The sequence below is a fragment of the Eleutherodactylus coqui genome, chromosome 8 (genome assembly GCF_035609145.1).
Source record: "Eleutherodactylus coqui strain aEleCoq1 chromosome 8, aEleCoq1.hap1, whole genome shotgun sequence".
Taxonomy (NCBI): domain Eukaryota; kingdom Metazoa; phylum Chordata; class Amphibia; order Anura; family Eleutherodactylidae; genus Eleutherodactylus; species Eleutherodactylus coqui.
The window spans coordinates 125,392,156-125,412,157 of record NC_089844.1 but is presented as its reverse complement, the minus strand read 5'-3'; the positions used below and the strand labels follow the sequence as shown (position 1 = coordinate 125,412,157).

At 42.3% G+C, this 20,002-nt stretch overlaps 1 protein-coding gene across 1 annotated transcript in view; it reads left to right on the top strand.

The window, feature by feature from the left end:
• Positions 1–19,472, top strand: part of FAM20C (FAM20C golgi associated secretory pathway kinase) — a 173,302-nt gene extending 153,830 nt beyond the window's left edge. The window contains exons 7-10 of the mRNA XM_066576373.1: positions 10,414–10,523; positions 11,006–11,087; positions 14,952–15,011; positions 18,294–19,472. Coding sequence (XP_066432470.1) covers positions 10,414–10,523; positions 11,006–11,087; positions 14,952–15,011; positions 18,294–18,546 — 505 coding nt within the window. The 3' untranslated portion in view covers positions 18,547–19,472. The remainder of the gene's footprint in view (positions 1–10,413; positions 10,524–11,005; positions 11,088–14,951; positions 15,012–18,293) is intronic.
• Positions 19,473–20,002: the final 530 nt, after the last annotated feature.

Sequence of the window (20,002 nt, the reverse complement as noted above, 5' to 3'; positions counted from 1 at the left end):
TTGATCTTACCATGGCTGAAAATAACTGGGGGTGGGGGGGGGGGGTGCAATTCACCAGAAGGATTATATAGATAGTCATGAGTATGGAACTCTATGATGAACCTGTAAGGAATGGAGAAGTCATCAAGAGACTATAGTTTCTATTTGACGCCTTACTAAGGAATAGTTTTTCTAGTAAGTAGTTGTTGGCAGAAGAGTCAAAGAGTGAGAACATTTGATGAGTGTGTGTCACAGAAACCCAGGAGCGTTATCAGGTGCCTCAGGCACATCTATGAAACCATTTACGCCATATTCTGGCCTAAAAAAAGTTTCTGAAATTGTGCAAAAATTTGCAACTTTTCTTCATTCTACGTTGATCTTGCTACTTGTTTGATAAGTGGGCATAAGTTATACCTGAAATATACTCCAGGTTGGACCTGGCATACATTTTTGAGAAGGCGCATGAAAGTGCCAAGGAAGCACTTAATATATGAAGAAATATGCGCCTCTTCAAGTTTTTAGTGCACCAGGGGAAATTATAATAAGTCTAGGTTCGGAAATGCTTGGTAAATTTCCCCCATTGTTGGGCATGTGCTCTTGCTATGTGCACCTTCCTCTCAGAAGTATGGCGCAATAGAGTGAATCAGGAAGAAGACTGAAAAGCACGTCTGCAACATTTGAGGGGCCAAATGAAATGTGACCAGGGCTACGGACAGTAAGTCTAAGACAGATAGGGGTTACTGACTTAGTGAATGAGAAGAATTGTGACTGGGAAAGATTGAGCTAAGCCATCAAACCTAAAATCACTGCCCTTGCAAATTTGTGCCTCTCCTGCTGGAGAAGACTGCTATTCTCTTGCTTTGAATATGGCTTAAATATTGGGTCTGTCCCTAAGTCCCCGAACCAGGCAATTGACTCCAGTCCCAGTATAGGTCGTTTGGCTTCATTGAATAAAAAAGTTAAAGAAACTTTCCTCAGCTCCTGCAGCTGTGATTTCCGTGACTATTCTGGGAGGTCCTTGACCCTCTTTCAGGGACCTTTCCAAATTAGTTTGAAGACAATGAAGGGCTACATGCTATTCCTGCAAAGGAGTTGTCTCCTTTCGAGTCCTACCATTGGTCTGTAGGTTGGATTACAGATAGGACTCGCCTGTTTCTAGCGCTAAGAATCTCCAAAAACATTTCCTTACATATATAACTGCTCTTTCACCGGCTGTTATCTTTAGGCTCAGTGCTCCTTTAAGAAATAAATCGCAAGTGCCAATTTTGTAGACTGAAATCACAGTTTGTTCCCTTCCTTACCTTAGATGAGGAATAATACTGTATGGTCCATGACTTCTTGCACTGTTAATGCTTAAGCAACTGTTAACAAAGGAACAGACCGACCGCCGTGCTTACAAATATCACTGCCTTAATTAGACAGAATGTAAAAATAACTCAAAGGGGATGATATGCTGCGGAGCATTCTTCCATGCATTAGTCACTTTGGTTCCAAATAAATAAAGTACAAGAGGAATTATACAATGAAAGGATCTAATGTTACAGACAAATGCCTCTTAATGCACATAGAATTGGCTAAAGATGTTTGTTTCAGATGTGGCTTTTATTGACTGAAAGTACGGTTGAATAGAAGCTGCTCAGTAGCGCAAATATCTCTCTATCAGCTGGAAAGAGAACTCCTGATCTTTGCTTTACATGGATGGATTATTCGGAAATTGCTTTCACTATACCACAGTGCAGGGTGAGCACAAAAACAGTCCTTGGTTTCCAACAGTTATAGAATGAAATCAAGAACTGTTTTTGTGCTCACCCTGTATATGTGCCACAATATCAAAGACCAGTCTTTGACTGGGTCAACCAAAAGGGATTATTCAATGATCAGACGCTCCAGCTATGCATTTCTATGTCTTAGAGTGGTTGTCTGAAAAATAGGAAAAAAGTGGATAGTGAAAAATTCGATGTATTCAGTATTGTAAATAGATACCTAAATACCCTTAGTTATTTCTAACTGCTTATTTTGTCTAGAGGACAATCATGGGGGAATGAAAATGACCCTAAACACAGAGCCAGTTCTGTTAGGATGGTGGTGTGTCCTGCAGCAACCGAGGCACAAGGCCCACGCTGAGGAGCTGGCAGGGTAGAGATGGCACTTGTCACGCACGGTGGCACTACCAAAACTCCTCCCCTGAGGAATGCATGCAGCCTCGGCCAAGGCACCGCATGTATGGGTGTAGTGGACTGAAGAAGTTGTCACTCGTGACGTCACAGTTCCTTCACACTTTTATTCTCCGGCAATAGAAATAATAAAGTCCACATACTGTTAACGTTGAAAACTCAATTACTGGGAACAGGCAGTGACTGGAAACTTTACTTCTTGTTTGCAAGATACAGCTTTACACACCAGTGCAGGAAAGATAGTTTAGAAGGAGGTCAGAGAGGAGGACACAGGATGAAACCGGGCCTACAGTCTCGGTAACTGTATGACTCCGCTCCTGGACACACACACTCCAGGATGCAGAATAACGCTGGAGGGGGACACAACACTCCGCTGACACTCACTTGAGAATTAGTAGCTTAATTGCTCCACAGCGGACTCCTTCTCTCTCTCACTCCTCAAAGGAGGTTCCTGGAATTAGGAATGTCAGGATACCTCGCCTCAGCTTTCATCCCTTCACCACATGAGGGTTAAAGGAACCTCATGTGGCTTGTACTCTCTCTCAGAAGAACTAACTCCCTTGCACACACCTTGCAAGCACATATATCATACAATACCACATGACCAGACAAACCTGTTACATTTTCCAGACATATCCCAGCCACTCTCAGACATTAACCTCTTACATGCTGCAGCTGTGCAATACATATAACTAAAGACAAGACAATTTGCACAGTGCATCCACGCTGAAGACATGACATGTATGACTATTATGGAGGGGCCAGATATATAGACTTCAGGCCACTACAATGGGTTCCAGCAAGACAGAGAGCTGAGCACCTATATAAGCTCCTATATCACCATTGATAGCAATATATACTAAAGTCTTTTCTTTCAGAGGGGTTACTATTGCAGGGAGTCATTACTGACCAGCAGAGCAGGAAGGAGAGTTTAGATATGTGCTCAGCTCTCTGTTCTGATGCGATCCGTCTTAACAGAATGGTTCCTATTTTTAGTGGCCATTTTCATGCCCCAATGGTGGCCCCTAAAGAAAACTAGCAGTTAGAAATGACCAAAGGTTTTCAGGTATCTATTTACAGTAGTGTATATACTGCTTCCTTTTGCTATTTAATTTTATTTCTATTTTTTGGACAACTTCTGTAAAGGGGTTCTGTCATTAGAAAAAAAAAAAACAATACTTACCTATTTCTCTCCAGGCAATATTCTTACTGCATCTTCACCTCAACTATCTTCTCCTGGCTCCTCCAGTCCCCCGGGGTCACCTCGAGCCGGCCGGATCCTCTTCTTCAATTAGCTGCAGTTCACTTCCTGAAGGGCAGTGTACGCTATGAGTGATGTAGCGTTCACTGCCTAGCAAGGATTACCGAATCCTCAGCAGCCTGCTTACAGCACGCATGTGCGATATCTCGTGGCTAGTGTTTCATATAGCATATATGAAATATAACACTAGCGGGGAGACATTGCACATGCGCAGTTGCACTAAAGCAAGCTGCCGAGCATTTGGCATTCCCTGCTAGGCAGTGAATGCTACATCACTTGTGACTGGGTACACTGACCTGCAGGAAGCAGAATACCGGCAATATATGCAACGTTACAGGAAAAAGAGGATCTGGCTGGCTGTAGGTGACGTGGGTCATGGGACTGGAGGAGCCAGGAGAAGATCGGTAAGTTGAAGATTTGGTAAGCAGACTGCCTGGGGAGGAATAGGTAAGTATAGAATTTGTTTTTCTAATGACAGAACCGCTTTTAGTTATTCTCTCCTACTTGGACATGTCAGATTTGGACAATCCCTACTTTTTTAAAGGGTCCTTTAACAATAAGTTGATCACAAAATGTTCTCCTTTTGAGATCCCCAGTGATAACAGGATCAATCTATAAGGCAACCCAGTAGTAAGTGTTCAGTTTCCCTGCAGTGCCACCACAGGAGAAATTAAGAATTACATAATGCGTCAGACAGAACAGGTCCTCCAGAAAGAGCCGATCTCCACTCTGGACCCACATTAATGCAGAAGTCTCTAATAGAGTATAAAATTTGTTTTCTAAAATGGATAACCCTTTAATAAGGATTTGTTAATAACTAATAAGAGTGCTATTACCCTGTTTCCCCGAAAATAAGACGCGTCTTATATTAATTTTTGCTCCCAAATATGCGCTACGCCTTATTTTCAGGGGGTGTCTTATTTCACTGCAGCAAATCTGTCTGTGGCCGCTAGTCCCTCAATTGGCCAGCTTTGTGGATGAAATTTCATCTACATGGGACAGCAAATCTGTCACAGCAAAGCTGGGAGAAGCCAGCGTTGTGGTGCGGATTCACCGGCCACAGAAACGGAAAAGCGGCTGAGTGCCGTGGGTTTTGAAGCAGCGCTTTCCCGGCGGAAATCTCGCTGTTTATCGCTGTGGCCAAACTGCGAGATTTCCACTGGAAATACGCTCTGTGAGAACCCAGCCTTAAGAATCACACACAGGTTGCCTGACTCACACACAGAGCCATAAAAAAATAAGGGCTGTAAAGTAACGTACCTGTCTGCAGACAGAAGGTCCTGGACCACCTGTAAGCAGGGATGGTATTGCAGCTTACGGCCACCAGGGGGAGCTCATCACAGCAGACATGTACAGCAGGAACAGAACCTACAGTATGAACTTTTCCAGCCAGCAAGGGGAGCTCACAACAGCACACTCGTACAGCACAGCAGGGACAGGATAACAGCAGACTGTCTGCAGATCTACCTATACATCTGGAGGTAGGAGACAACGGGGATGGCAGCAGGGGACAGGCCTCTTGACTTGTCTGCACACTTTACTATGCCTTACTATCGGGGGGTGCCTTATATTTGGGACTTCTGCAAATTTCAGGGGGTGTCTTATTTTCAGGGGGTGCCTTATTTTCAGGGAAACACTGTACATGAGCGTTTCTTCCCTGCAAAATGCAGGCAGAGCTATACTGATTACAGGCGGCACATGGACTTCTCAGGTCAGTGACTATGACAAGTCCAGGTTGTTGCTGCAATCAGCATTTGTCTGCCTGTGTTTTGCAGGAGAGACACGCTGCCATGTAAAAACAGCTGTACAGTGTCAAACCAGTTTTCTTGATCAATAATTCGAACCAGCTGAACTTCTTTTGGTTTAAGCTAAGGCTATTATAATATATCAGATCCTGGGCCCTTTGGGAACCTTTGGTGAAACAGGCCAACTCTGATGCATGAAATCAGCGATGAGATAGTCATGGAAGCATAACTGAGAACACGTTCTAACTCCGAAAAGGAATATGAAATGCCTGCATAATGAGGTAGATTTCTCATAGTCCAGTCATTGCACTGTATGGTCAGCTTTATCTGTGACAAAATGTCCCAAAAATATACATTCCCTTGAGGTCATGGTAATTTTTTTGTCGTGAGTCGGGGTATGGCAGCACAAGGCTCAGGATACGATGCAAGCAGATAGGGTAAGGCCTCATGCACACGGACAGATTTTTGCGGGGGAATCTGGGGCTGGCACCCAGCTCTGGATTCGACAGCTTTAACTTTCCATAGCATGCTGTTGAAAAATGATTCTTCATGTCCACGAGCGAAAAAGCAATTGCGGTTTCCACTTGTAGATGGAAAATCGCAGCATGCTCCATCTAAACAACCAGAGAGGCAACTGCCTACAAATCCGTAATGCATCCACAATTAAATTGCAGATTCCTCGCTTCCATAGAGATCAATGGAGCCAATCCTCGTGGAATCCGCAGTAAAATAGAGCATGCTGCAATTTCTTTTCCACGCGGAATCCGCAAAACAAATTTGCATCTGAGGAAGCTTCATGCTTTCCTATGGGAAACTAGTATTGAGGATCCCAATCGTGGATTCTACAAATCAAATCCGCCTGTGTGCATGAGGCTTAAAGCAAACACGTGCGGTTGCCAGCTGGGCACACGGTTAGTGTGAGAGTGACCTAACAGTCTGATCTCCCTAACATAATCTGTGGACACTGCAGCAGACCTGCTGACTACCTGTTAGCTCTCTCTTTCTGGGTGCACAAATATAGTCCTTGTCAGAGGCTGGCCTCACTTACGGTTTGATGTGCAGGATATCCCAGCTTTTACTAGTCCATTGCTCTACATCCCCGGCTCACTCTCTCTTCCTGTGTGTGTGTGTGTATATATATATATATATATATATATATATATATATATATATGTAGATGTAAGGGAGAAAAAAATATATATACTTATATTTTCTCCCTTACATCCACATGGCATTTATTTATATACATGTGGGTGGAGCATATATATATTGTGTGTATTTATGTTTTTTTAATTATTTTAATACTTTTATTGATGCACTTTGCTATGAGAGTGGATGATTCAATATGACACTTATGGGACTTTATAAATGATATAGCTTTATTAGTGTTAGTTTGGTGGCTTGATGAATTTATGATTTATAAATTTGGCAACATAGGGGGGTGATGAGATACCCATTTATGTGGTAGTTTTATTTTGTGTTTTATGTTTATGTATTGACTAGCTGATATACCCGGCTTCGCCCGAGTTAATTTGGTACTGATGTTTATCTGGTTTTCACACGGAAAATCTTATGAAGTCGTGGTTATTTTAGAGATACCGAGGAAAAACATATGTTCACCATTTTGCATAGTTCTCTGCGTTACCCAGGAAACACCACGGGGAGGTAACCATGCGATGTTTCCTTTATATAAAATGACATCAGGAAGTGAGAGAATTAGATTCCATACGTAAAATTTGGATGCTAATTCTTTTGCACTTAGAATTGAATAATCGAATTGGGACCCATTAACTTTTCCTATTTATGACATAATCAATGCCCGTACCAAATTTCAAGTTTCTATGACATCGGGAAGTGAGAGAATTAGATTTTGTACGTAAAATGTGGACGCTAATTCTTTTGTGCTTAGAATTGAACAATCGAGGCTGCATTCACACAAACGTATATCGGCTCGGGCCCCCGTCCCGCCTCTCCCCCTAGCAAATAGTGCAGAGGGGTGGAGAGGAGGCAGAGAGGGGGTGGGAGCTCAGTTCCTGCTCCTGGCTCTTCCATCCTCCGCCCCTGCACATGAGGACGACATATCAGCTCGGCGTGAAAACCGAGCCGATATACATTCGTGTGAATGCAGCCTTACGATGAGATATGAAAATAATCATTTTCAGGGTGGCAGTGGGTACCATTAACCTACCAGCAGTGGTTGCACATGTACGGCATTGTTATGTGTATCTGTGCCCACCTAGTGCTAAAATACCTACAGTACATTTCTACCTGCACTGCATCGAGTTAGACCAAACAGGATATATCTCCATACCGAAATGACTGAACAGACTGTATAGCCGCAGCACATGCAGGTCCACGTTGACAGGATTAATGAGCATCATTTGTATCAAGGGGGTTTGATTTTTGTTATTCACCGACATTGGAAAAAATGATAATGGCCGCTCTTTGTACGTCCCGTTCTCTGCGTTTCCGAAGGTGTATTCGTACCCAGCGTGAGGTACGAAGAATTCTAGGCATAAAAATATCAGATGAGTCTTTGTTTTGGTCTCCGAATGCAGCGCCCATATGAGCGGACACGTAGCAAAGGCCTTTGTGCGGAAAATGTTCCATGCTTAATAAAAGAATCTCACTCCACGGGATTTCAGAATGATATGGAAAATGCCTCATCATCCAACTGATGGATTTGCGACGCTGAATAAAATGCAGAGCATCTCATTATTCAAGAACCGGGTGCAGCTGCAGACTAGGCCCTAATGCAAAATTCATTCCCACTGCTTTCCTAAGAGCCAAGTGCTTATCCTGGGGGTTAATAAAGCAGCATAGCGTTCGCCTATAAATCCTCTATCGGGGCAATTAATTGATGATATATTTACCTAGATGTTCTGGAAACGGCTCTCCAGACTGTTAGATATCAGCCAACACTCTATATCTATATTCTACAATTCTACTCGGTGAGATGCGGCTCTAGCGAGTACGAAGAAATATAGAAAGAAGTCCATTCAATTAGTAATTCATGAATTTAAAAAAATCACAATAAATTGCTCTAATATACGGTAACTAAAATAAATAATGAAGGGACCATGCAAAGAGTCTTGGTTAACCCCTTTCAGTCCGAACACAAGTTAGTGATTTTACCCATTTGGTGGTTTTATGGCCCTACTTTTTTTTTTTCCTGGGGTCTGAAAATTATTTTTGCCGCATTTTTTTGTGACAAATAGGAATATTTTTAATACTTTTTGTTCACTGAAATTTGTTTCTATTTTTTTTTTGTTTCATTAGAGCTAATGCATGCGAAAAGGAAAAAAAAAAGATTTTCTTGGAGTTAGCGTTCTTTTATTGTTAGGGCTGTTCATATTTTTGATATATCATTTGTGTAGTCTCAGATTACAGGGCGGATATGGCAGCCGTTTAGTTTGGCATGGATGGTGGATTTAAAAAAATATATATTTGCATCATATTCTGTGATTTTTTTTTTACTTACTTTTGTATATAGCTTTTTAACATCTAGGTGGGGACCATGACATCATATCAGATCTCTGAGAACATTCCCAATGTCTTTTTCTTTTTTTTTAATCTTGCAGTTTCCCACTATATCTGGCTCATCCGTAGGAATGGAATCCTTAGGAGACGAATTTACAGCAGGAAATATTCCCCTATAGTGGCAATAGTCATTCCCAGGGCTGATCTGGTTCTTCTTAGACCCAGCAGCTCTACCATGGCAGGGGACACCCAGTGATCATTGTGATCGCTGGAACCAAAAGAGAAACGGCCCTGCTGCTTTCTCTATTGACTGCATAGTGCCCATTGAGCGCTCCATAACCTGCAAAAGAGAAGGCAGGAATGGTTCTAAACCACTTCTGTCTTCACCTCCGGGTCTTTGGATGTTTTTGAGCGTTGAGACCCCGACTTGCTCCATTTAGATTGCAGGAGCTTTATACCCGATAGTGCAGGCTTAAAGCCCAGGACCAAGCACTGTATATGTACAGGGTTAAAAATCATTTACCATTATGTGTATTCAGCTCCTATGCAGATCTATATGTCTGAATGTAGACAAAAGAAGCAAAGAAGGGGTGTAAAACATGATTTCAAGATCAGGCTACATACAAAGTTTGTATTTTGTAACCAAGGAGACACATAGTTCTGCATAAGAGCTGTATACTCAAACTGTAGGAGGTTTTATATCCGCAAACTTTCTTCATCTTTTGTTTTAGATGTATTAGAGGAATAAAAATTGTTGTTACACAAACTACTTGGGCAGCTTTAAAAGATACTCTTACTTAAAAAACACTTTTCTCATTCTGTGCTGACAGGTCCTTTAGAGACTCATCTGTAAGTGTCCACATGGTTACAGACTACAAACAGACCTTACATGTAGTCTGATGCTGCAGCGATGTCTTAAATGCATTCTCCAGTCTATTTTTATTGATGACCTATCCTAAGGATAGGTTATCAATAGCTGATTGGCTGGGGTCCGCCGCTCGGGATCCCCACTGATGAGCTATTTGGGCGTCACTGACAAAACACAAGGTACAGAGCAGAAGAAGAAAGCTCCAACCCCTGTGTAGTGGCCACTGCTGGTAATTGCAGGCGCAGCTCTCATTGATTCTAAGGGGAGATGTGTCCGCAATTACCAGTGCCGGCCACTAAACAGGGGTCGGAGCAATCTGCTTCTGCTCCATGCCCTATTTTGCCAGTGACAGCGGGTGCCTAAAGAGCTGATCAGTCGGGTTTCTGAGCTACAGACCCCAATTAATCAATAAAAATAGCCTAGAAAATCCATGAAGGGTCCTTTTACACAGGCTGATGATCAGGCACATACGTTAATGTAATTTGCTTGTTCGATCATCAGAATGTGTGAATATGCCGACAGTCAGCCAACAAACACTCGTTCATTAGCTAATTAGATCTTTATGCAGGCATAAACATTTTCATTGGTCAACAGCACAGGTGTAAACAGGGAGATGTGCTGCTGACCTGAATGGGGACATACAATCATTCATCCCTATCCTAATGATTATTGGCGCCAAAGGCAGATTATCTGCTGATGTGAGGCAACCCTTACCTCATGTTTCAATCTGACTTCAGTTCTTCATAGGAGCTTTATACGCAAAACGGTTCAAGATTATGTATAAAGTTAAATACCTAGAATCCATAATAGTGTATGGTCTTCACTTTAATAATGACCACACTAACCCTATTAATCCTAATATTGGTACCTATGTACATACTAATCAAAATTCATGTTCTCTTCCAGATGGGAAGTTGACACTGACTACTGTGAAGGAGTGAAGCAGACACCGCCCTATGATGGTGGCACCAGGCTTCTAGATGTCATCGATATGACAGTGTTTGACTTTCTTATGGGTAAGATACATTATTCTGTGCATTAAAACTTTTTTCTTCCCATGAAGCCACAACCCCTATCCCTCCATCAAACACAAGGGTCATATATAACAGTTACTTCTTCTATGCAATTAAAGCATATATCTACTTATTTTACCTTATTTTTAAACACTGTAAACACGGAAACGATCTGAATGACTACCATTACCCACACCAAATGTGCATAAAAGGGATAGCCCATTAGTTTTAATGAGCCCCATGTAATACTTAATTTTTCCTGCAGGGGTGCTGCAAAAAAAATGGATACCTGTTTTTTGGTTTTCCTAGAAATTACAGCTGTTCATTGGGATTTTCAGCAGTGGGAAACGGTATTTTCTGTTTATTTTAGGGAACATTCTGGCAAAAAAAAGTTTGTGAAAAACAGACAACCTGTTCGACAGAATTTGATTGACTTCCAAACGGTATATGTAGTTGTATTCATAAACTTTTTATTCCACACACAGGCAACATGGATCGGCATCATTACGAAACCTTTGAGAAGTTTGGAAATGAAACATTTATAATTCACTTGGATAACGGACGAGGGTAAATATTCATTGGCATGGCCACAATGGCGTCATACACGATGTATACATAAACAATACACTACTACTAACTAAGCCCGATCAATCATATTGTAAAGAGGATCTGTTATGATGGCAATGTTTTTTTTTATAACTAGGGCATCCCTAATAGAAAGTAATATTGGGTGCAAATGAACCCAGTGAGCCACCTCATAATGACCAAGACAGATGGCTTGTAGGTGCCAGGCAACTTGCACAAGGAGCAGATGGCATGCTTTACAGTAGAACTTGCTTCCCTACAGTAACTGTATGTCGAGGTTGCTAGAACCTAATTAAATATACCCAAATCAGAGAATCAGAGACATTATCTGAATGTGCATCCATTGAATAGAGACTCCTCTAGTAGTTTGGAAGTGGCCTGGAAATAGACCTCTCAGGGACTTGGAGGGTTCGGGGGATCAGATATTCTATAACTTGCTGGACAATCCATTTTGGAAAGGGTTGTATTTGGGACTGTGAAGTCAGCCTCAAATATGAATTGAAAACTCCAAAAAATAGTATCCTTGGCTAGTTCATCAGCTATGATTAGCCAATATTAGATAGGTTGACATCCTGGACTAGATTCTAACGCCCAGATGCAATGGTGTATATAGGGAAGAAGAAGCCCAATACCAAACATCAAAATGGTGAAGGATCTGGTGTTTGCTTTTCCCTATCCCACTTTAGCTGATCCTCCATGTCATTGTTTGTTAACAAAGCACTTCATTTGAAGAGGGACATCTCCACTTTGTAGCAATAGAGATGGCACCAACTAGGACTGGACTTCCTCAATCCAAGGCAGTTTGATCTGCCCAAGGTAGCCCACATGAAATTATTTGTTGTTTGGGAGGAAAAAGAATAATATGCAGCAACAGGAAGGTCAAGCTAAAATTTATTAGACATCGTGACGTGAAAAGTAAATAGACATTGCTTAGGCATCTCGGATAAGATCCTTAGCCATAGCATAACTCCTGGACTTTCTGGATCTCTTTAACCCTTTCAAATCATAATTTTGGATTCAGAGTTTCCTAAAAGGCTTTCTCTTTTTGCTGTTATACAACGGCACCATCTGCTGGCTTAAGCCAGTGTGTGCGTGCCAGAGAGGCTCCGACAGTGGAGTAGCTGGCAATAGACGATAAGAATACCCTGTCGGACGTCTTCTGACATTGCAGCTGTACAAGCTTCAATCAGAATGTAGGAAGATGTCAGATAGTGGATTGGAAAGGGTTAATGTACCTTTCTTAAAAGTGAACCTGTCACCAGGTTCATGCCACCCGAACAACCGGCAGCATGAACCAGGGATAGATAAGCCCATTCGGCCCATGTATGTTTTAATCTGTAATGCTGCTGTATTTTTGTATATTTCCTGTATAAGTGTATTGTATGACTAAGGATTAGAGATGAGCGAGCATACTCGCTAAGGCAAACTACTCGAGCGAGTAGTGCCTTATGCGAGTACCTGCCTGCTCGTCTCTAAAGATTCGGCTGCCGGGGGAAGGGGGGGGGGGGCGGGGAGCGGCGGGGGAGAGCAGGGAGGAACGGAGGGGAGATCTCTCTCTCACTCTCTCCCCCCCTGCTCCTCCCTGCTTACACCCACAACTCACCTGTCACCCGCGCCGGCAGCCAAATCTTTAGAGACGAGCGGGCAGGTACTCGCATAAGGCACTACTCGCTCGAGTAGTTTGCCTTAGCGAGTATGCTCGCTCATCTCTACTAAGGATCTTATTCGAAGTAAGTCATATCTACATTGTGTAAGCTGTCTCCGTTGTTATACATATGTAGTTTTTTGAGGTACATTCTTCCCTACCGACTTCATTACCTGTTCAGAGATTATATATAAACAATTGGGCATTTCTAAGAACTGATATATTGATTTCTTGAACCTGGGTTCGCTTCTCATCAACTTTCTATTGAGTCCAATGAATTCAAGCGTCTTCATATATCATTGTGCCATAATAAAAACTCAACCGCTAATAAAGCCTGTGAGTCCTACCGTCATCTAGGATTGTTGTATTGACTTAGTTTCAGAGATTCCTTAAAGCTTACTTTTTATGGTAACATTGTATCTGCGGTTACCATGGTAATAACACCACTTTGTGTCAGGCAGATAAAGAAAGATTTATTTTGACCTTGAAAATATGTAATGTTCTAAAAGCTCGTGTCTTTTGAATGCAGCGTAATGCGGGAACTAGGGTGATGGCGGTAAAGAAAAAAATGGGCTATAATGGGCTGAATCATTTAAGAAGCATTCTGCATTTTGTATGGAAGAACTGGCTTTTAGTGATGGATGGCATAAGAGAAAAGTGAATGGGGTACCCAAAATCAACCCTATTTCCTCTAATGTCAGTAAAGTGCATTATTTCTCTGCTCCATAGACAGATTTGAACACTCTGCTAATGCACAGCTCCATTGACTGATATTAAAGAACAAATATTGCTTACGTATTAGTAAATCAGGAGCAGTAGCCAGTTCCGGAATTACATTTCTTTTACTTCTTTATACAGTTTTTGTCATTTTTCTTGCGGCAGCCATCTTGACAAAAGTGACAACAGGAAATCCAGCCATATTGGTTGTCACATTTGAATTGGTTTCTTTTTTGAGTAAGTCTCTGAATGCGGCTCCACTTGTCACTCCTTAGTCTCTAAGGAGGGGGCTGAACTGCATCACCTTCCAGAGACTGTAATAATCCAAAACATTGATCAATTGGCCCCCATTCATTGCAGCATAAACCCCACTGCACTGTCTAGATGGACAACACAGGAATGAAGTTTGTGTCTCCAGTATGGCTGCTTTTAACCCCTTAAGGACCAAGCACGGTAAATATACATCGCTTGTTCCTGGGCTTTAATGTGACCTGGTGATCATGTGACTGCTGGTGCTCTCTGTCACAGCAGAGCTGCAGGGTCCTTGCACACCCTTATCAGCTCTGACTATTGTCACTACAGAGAGATCTTTTTCCCAGCTCCTATGAATGCCTCAGCTACAGTGGAAAAGTATGAAATGAGAAAAAAAAAAGAATTACAATGAAGTCTTATATAATATCATGGGGGTTATAGATGTTACAAAATGAGTTACCAAAATAAGTAAAATTACAGAATAAAATCAAAATATGTACATAAAAATGACCCACCGCCGATGCCAACCAAAACCGTCCCCATATGCACCCTGCAATCCAAAACTATACATATTATATATCAAGACGTCTGAAATGGAATGAGGAACCCGTTCCCATATTTTATTTTACTTTAGATTAGTTGTATCAAGTGGCACCTGGAGGACATAGATTTTTGTCCTTTAGGTTAAAGGGGTTAATTGTCTTGGCCCTAATGTCAGATGGAGAAGTAAAATATTGAACCTCAATGGTGGCAAATAATGGGGAATATCAATGTTTAAAGCTTTGGTTGTTCCCACATAACTCCATGGAGTTGGGACCTTGATTTAGTCCTTAGCAGTGTTGATCCTGTGTGAATATAATGGATTATTTATTATTACACTTTATTCTGAAATATCTTATCCAGTCTAAAAAGGGAATAATAAAGATGAGAAGAGTCTGAGCGCGGATTCCGGGGCCTCCGAGTCCCATACGTGCGTTCACACAACTCGGAGGATGAAAGGGTCTAAACTCTCGGAATAAAACATCTCTCATTTCACAGGGAGATTTGGGTTGTCAGAAGATAAAAGAGTTTCTTGCAATAAGTGTTTTATGGTAAATTGTTTGCTGCAAAATAGACTCAAGACAGATATTAGACTGACATATAACAGGTCCCAGGAACCATCAGGCAGGTTGATGCTGTTTGCACACGGTTGGTGTATCAGTTTTGTCAATGGTTTGTTTTGCTTTTAACAGGTTCGGGAAATATACGCATGATGAGCTGTCTATCCTGGTGCCGCTCAACCAGTGTTGCAGGTATTTACAGAACCACTCTGGCCCCTAAGTGGCCCCCAAAAATCCCACTAAAACTGTGGATCTCTAAGGCTCTATTCACACCGAGAATCAGGAATGCTCCAATGTATATGGCAAATGTGTCCATACTAGAGATGAGCGAATCTACTTGGTTCGGGTGTTTTTGAACTCGAGCACTGCTTTTTCCGAGTAACTCACTACTCGGATGAAAAGATTCGGGGGGCGCCGCGGGTGAGCGGGGGGTTGCATAGGGGAGTGTGGGGGGGGGGAGAGAGAGCTCCCCCTGTTCCCCACTGCTATCCCCCACTCCACCACGCCGCTCCCTGAATCTTTTCGTCCGAGTAGTGAGTTACTCGGAACAAGCCGTGCTCGAGTTCAAAAACACCCGAACCGAGTAGATTCGCTCATCTCTAGTCCATACCTTATAATGGACCCCGCTTATGCCAAAAGAGTGCCCCTTTTGCATACATTAGGCTGCTTTACAAAGCTGTACTGTTTAGCACTCTCTTGAGAAGAGCAGCCATGGTATAGTTTTTTTTTCCACAATAGGAGTCAATGGGTGACGCAGCTGTATAGCACCAGCATTTGACTCCCATTTTATGCTGGCACTAGTGTCTGATTGAGTCCAAAGATTCTTCTGCAACTTATGAAAGGGGCCTGTATAATAAATGGCATATTGTAGGACAAATTTGGCATAGGATCCAAAATCTTTAACTGCGCCTCTAGGGTGATTTACTGTATACAATTTTATAGCATACAGTTGCATATATATCAGAGCCTTAAGTTCAGTGTATACTTGAGCAGCTTATAGCTCACATGTAAACCAAAAGAAAGGTCTTAACAGAGCCTAGGTCCTCTATGATATCAAACACGAGAAAGTGTCAGCTCTACGTACAAAATAGGCTTTATTTTCCTTATAGACAGAACATCACGTAGCACAGAAGACGTGTTTCCACCGACAAGCGGTCTTGATCACATCTGATACACTTAGACAAACACATAGATTTAAAAACACTTCATACAATCAGCTGGGAGTCCCAACCCATTACCGCCCACTTACTAAACAGACAAACCGCTCCCCATAACGGGTAAGTCTTCTGCAAACACAGCAGATTAACTAACATAAATATACTATAGAAACAACAGTACTATATCACAGTTTTAGGATTGCATGCATAATAGTTATTACTGAATAGGGGCGTAGTCAGACGAGCGTTTTATTTGCATGCGCCTATGTGCGCAAAAAAAAAAAATGTCTGATAGAACCATTGTTTTCCTAAGGTGTGTTCACATGTCCGTCTTTTACAGGCGCAAAATACTTGCACCTGCAAAAGATAGGACATCCGTGTGCTAGGAAGGTTTGTTCTGCATGGAAAGATTCACCATGGGGAGTCCCATCCTCACTGAAAACTGGGACAGCACTGTCACAGTGTTCAGTGACAAGGGGACTCCGATCCCCGGCCACAGCTGTCACAGCTGTGGCAAAGAATCGCAATGCCATCTCATTGCTTTCAATGGACCCGGCGCTACTGCCACCGGCCCCATTGAAAGCAATGGGAAACAAGCAACCCCCACAGTGATTTTCGGGGAAGGGCATGAAGTATAAGCCCTTCCCTGAAAATCATCATTAGCTGCTGTAAAAAAAAAACCATCACCTCTCCGCTGCTGTCGGGGCTCCGTTGCGTCTTCTCCCTGGCTTCCCCAACACTCTTCTGCAGCTTCTTCTCCTGCTGGGGATTTAAAAACCCTGCCTCCTGAAAGGGGTGTGTCTGATTGGCTGAGCGCTCAGCCAATCACAGGCAGTACTCTGCCATTCATTGAATGACAGCTGAGAGCTGCCTGTGATTGGTCACAGCTCTCAGCCATTCATTGAATTCATGTCCTTCAGTGGCTGAGTGCTGCCTCTGATTGGACACAGCTCTCAGACAATCAGACACAGCATTTTCTGGAGGCAGGGATTTTTAAATCTTCGTCCAGGAGAACATACCTCAGAAGAGTGCCGGGGAGCCAGGGAGAAGACACGCCGGAACTGGACAGCGTTGGAGAGGTGATGTGTATATATATTTTTATTTTTTTTCAAGCGGCTTGGGCTTATTTTCAGGGAAGTCCTTATATTTCAAGCCCTTCCTCGAAAATCACTGTGGGGGTTGCCTGCATCCCATTGCTTTCAATGGGGCAGCAGCAGCACCGGCCCCATTGAAAGCAATAGGAGAACATTGCGATCCTCTGCCACAGCTGTGACAGGGGATTCTTTCGTCCCCACTACAGTTCCCTCATCACTGAACACTGTGACAGTGCTGCCACAGTGTTCAGTGATGAGGAGAGTCTCCGTAACATCACCCGATGTTACATGCAGCATGGACCTTGACTGTGCACACATGTCCTATCTTTTGCAGGTGCGAGTATTTTGTGCCTGTAAAAAATGGACAAGTGAACACTGCATAGGGAACCAATGGTTCTAATAGTCACGATTTTATGTGCGCACATAAGTCCACGCAAAAAAACCGCTCATCTGACTTCAGCCTAAAAGGGTAATGTAAGGTAAAACAATTACTTGAAAGCTGTTGAAACATAATAGAAGTCACACTCACCTCGGGCTTAGGTGCCCGACAATCATCCTGTGTAGAGGACCATTAGGAGTTTCAAAGGCTTCCTATTCCTGCTTTAACACACCTCTCATAGCATGCAGCTTCATAGACACATGGAAGGAGATATACTGCAGCAGCTCCTCTCCCTTTTTTCGTGGACTGAAGAGCCTTCTCAACATTGACAGACAGGACATGGATGCTTTGTCTCAGAATCCACATAGATAGGCAACAACTTGCAATCCAGATTTTAGCTGGCTTATCTCCTTTAAACGGCACATTGCCTTTTGGGCTCATTCACACGAGCGCAGTTAGCAGTGAGAAAAGATCGCTGCATAGTGCTGTAAAGATCATGTAAACGGGCTACTTCAAGCTCCGTGAAGTAGCCCGTTCACACGATCGGAGGTATGTGGAGCATGCTTTCCAGCTCCCATAAGAGCTTATGGAAAATAACAGCAAAGATAGAACATGTCCTATGTTTGCACGCACCTCGGAGCCGACATGCGAGTTTGCACTTGCATGTCCTATCTTTTGTTAGGTGCGCTGATTCAGAGCGCCTAGCATTCTCTAATGTGAACCCTTCTTAGGAACCAATTGGTTCCTATCAGAAGCATATTCTATGAACGAGCCCTTTTATGTATTTTTGTAAGCAAATTTCTCTTTAGCAATTACTATATCCTATACGTTTTTCCTTCACCAGGATTAAGAAGTCTACATACTTGCGACTGCAACTCCTAGCAAAGGAAGAATACAAGTTGAGTAAGTTGATGGAGGAATCACTTCAAATGGACAAAATTACTCCGATCCTCTTTCAACCACACCTTGACGCCATGGATAGAAGGCTCCGGATTATCCTGAAAGCTGTCAGTGACTGCTTAGAAAAACTTAGCTACGACAACGTAGTCGAAAACGATTTGGACTCTGATCTGAACAACAAGACAACTAAGAGGTAGTGACGTAGAATCACTAGCCCCAACCAAGAAGACATAGTCTTGCCGAAGACTGCGAATGCTACTCTGTGAATTCAGTGAATTCAGATTTAAGATGAAATTGTTCCCACTGTAGACGAGTTCTAAAAAAAAAAAAAAAGGAAGAAAGGATTAGATGATATGTCTATTACATAAGTATATTATATATGGGCGATCGTAAGATGATACGGTCAACGACCTGCAGAATTGGTTTTGGGTTCTACTCATATCCCACTCTTTTTGTACAGATAGGAGGCCTTTATTTAAAAAAAAAAATATGAAAAATTTTGTATTTATATATGGGATAATATTACAAAATGACGACCTACCTACCACTTTTTTGAAAAAAAAAAAAAAAGGGACAGTATAGTTTTGTTTACCTGTGATGCTGACTTGACTATACCACATTGACGCCTTCAAAATCACTTTAATCCCTTAACTGTATCTCCTGCAAGTTGTATTTCTGGAGGTCATAAATCCAAAGTCTTAAGAGTAGATGGTGTCAGGATGACTTAATAATCTTCAACGGTGGAAGCTTTACTTGAATGTTAAGCATTGAGATGAACTACTTAATCATTAAAATAAAAATGGCAGGCCTTATTGTCTAGATCAGAGGCTGGCAACATGTTGCTCTTCACTTGTTGTGGTTGAAGACACTTCCGGAAGGCTTTGTTACTTGATAACTGACCTAGGGGGGTAACAAATGGACTGCAGCATTTTGCCTTGGACCTTTCTTGTCGTTTGTAGCCAGGTAGCTGCCTTCCCATGTTTGCTTTTGCTATATTTGTGTAAATACTGTATATACATACATGGATTACAGCTGTATTCTGCAGCTGGGAGCTTCATTTTGCAACGTTTTTGTGATTTGTTTGCAGCGTGGTAAAAAGTGCAATAAAAGATATAGCACATAATTAGCCGTAACATCTCGGGTTTATTGTTTGGTAATACTATGACAACTGAAGTGTTCTTTTCCACCCCTGAGATTTTATGGTTGTCTTGAAGGGAATGCATAGGATTATGAAAAAAGTCTGCTTTATCTTCTGGAAATGGCACCAACCCTGTCCAATGGCTGTATCTGGTACTGTAGGCTGACTATAATCAAATTAATGGGGCTGTCCATATCAATCACATACAAGTGCAAAGTTCCCAGCACATATTTTGATCAAAACATGTGGGCCCATCCATTACGTCCAGGCGAACCCTATTGGATGGGTATTTAATTTTAAAAGGTGCCATTCTTTGGGCCAAAGGCCTCCAAATGGATTCAGGGAAAGAAGGATGACTAGCTATATACTCTTATTAAGACTCCTGGGATAAAGGGAGTGCAAGACAAAAGTGATGGCAGCCACTCCTCCACCAATGCAATGCATACACTCATACACAGATATTAAATGTGTAGGAGTGCTGATGCACATATTTCGGTTACTACATTTGTCGCAGC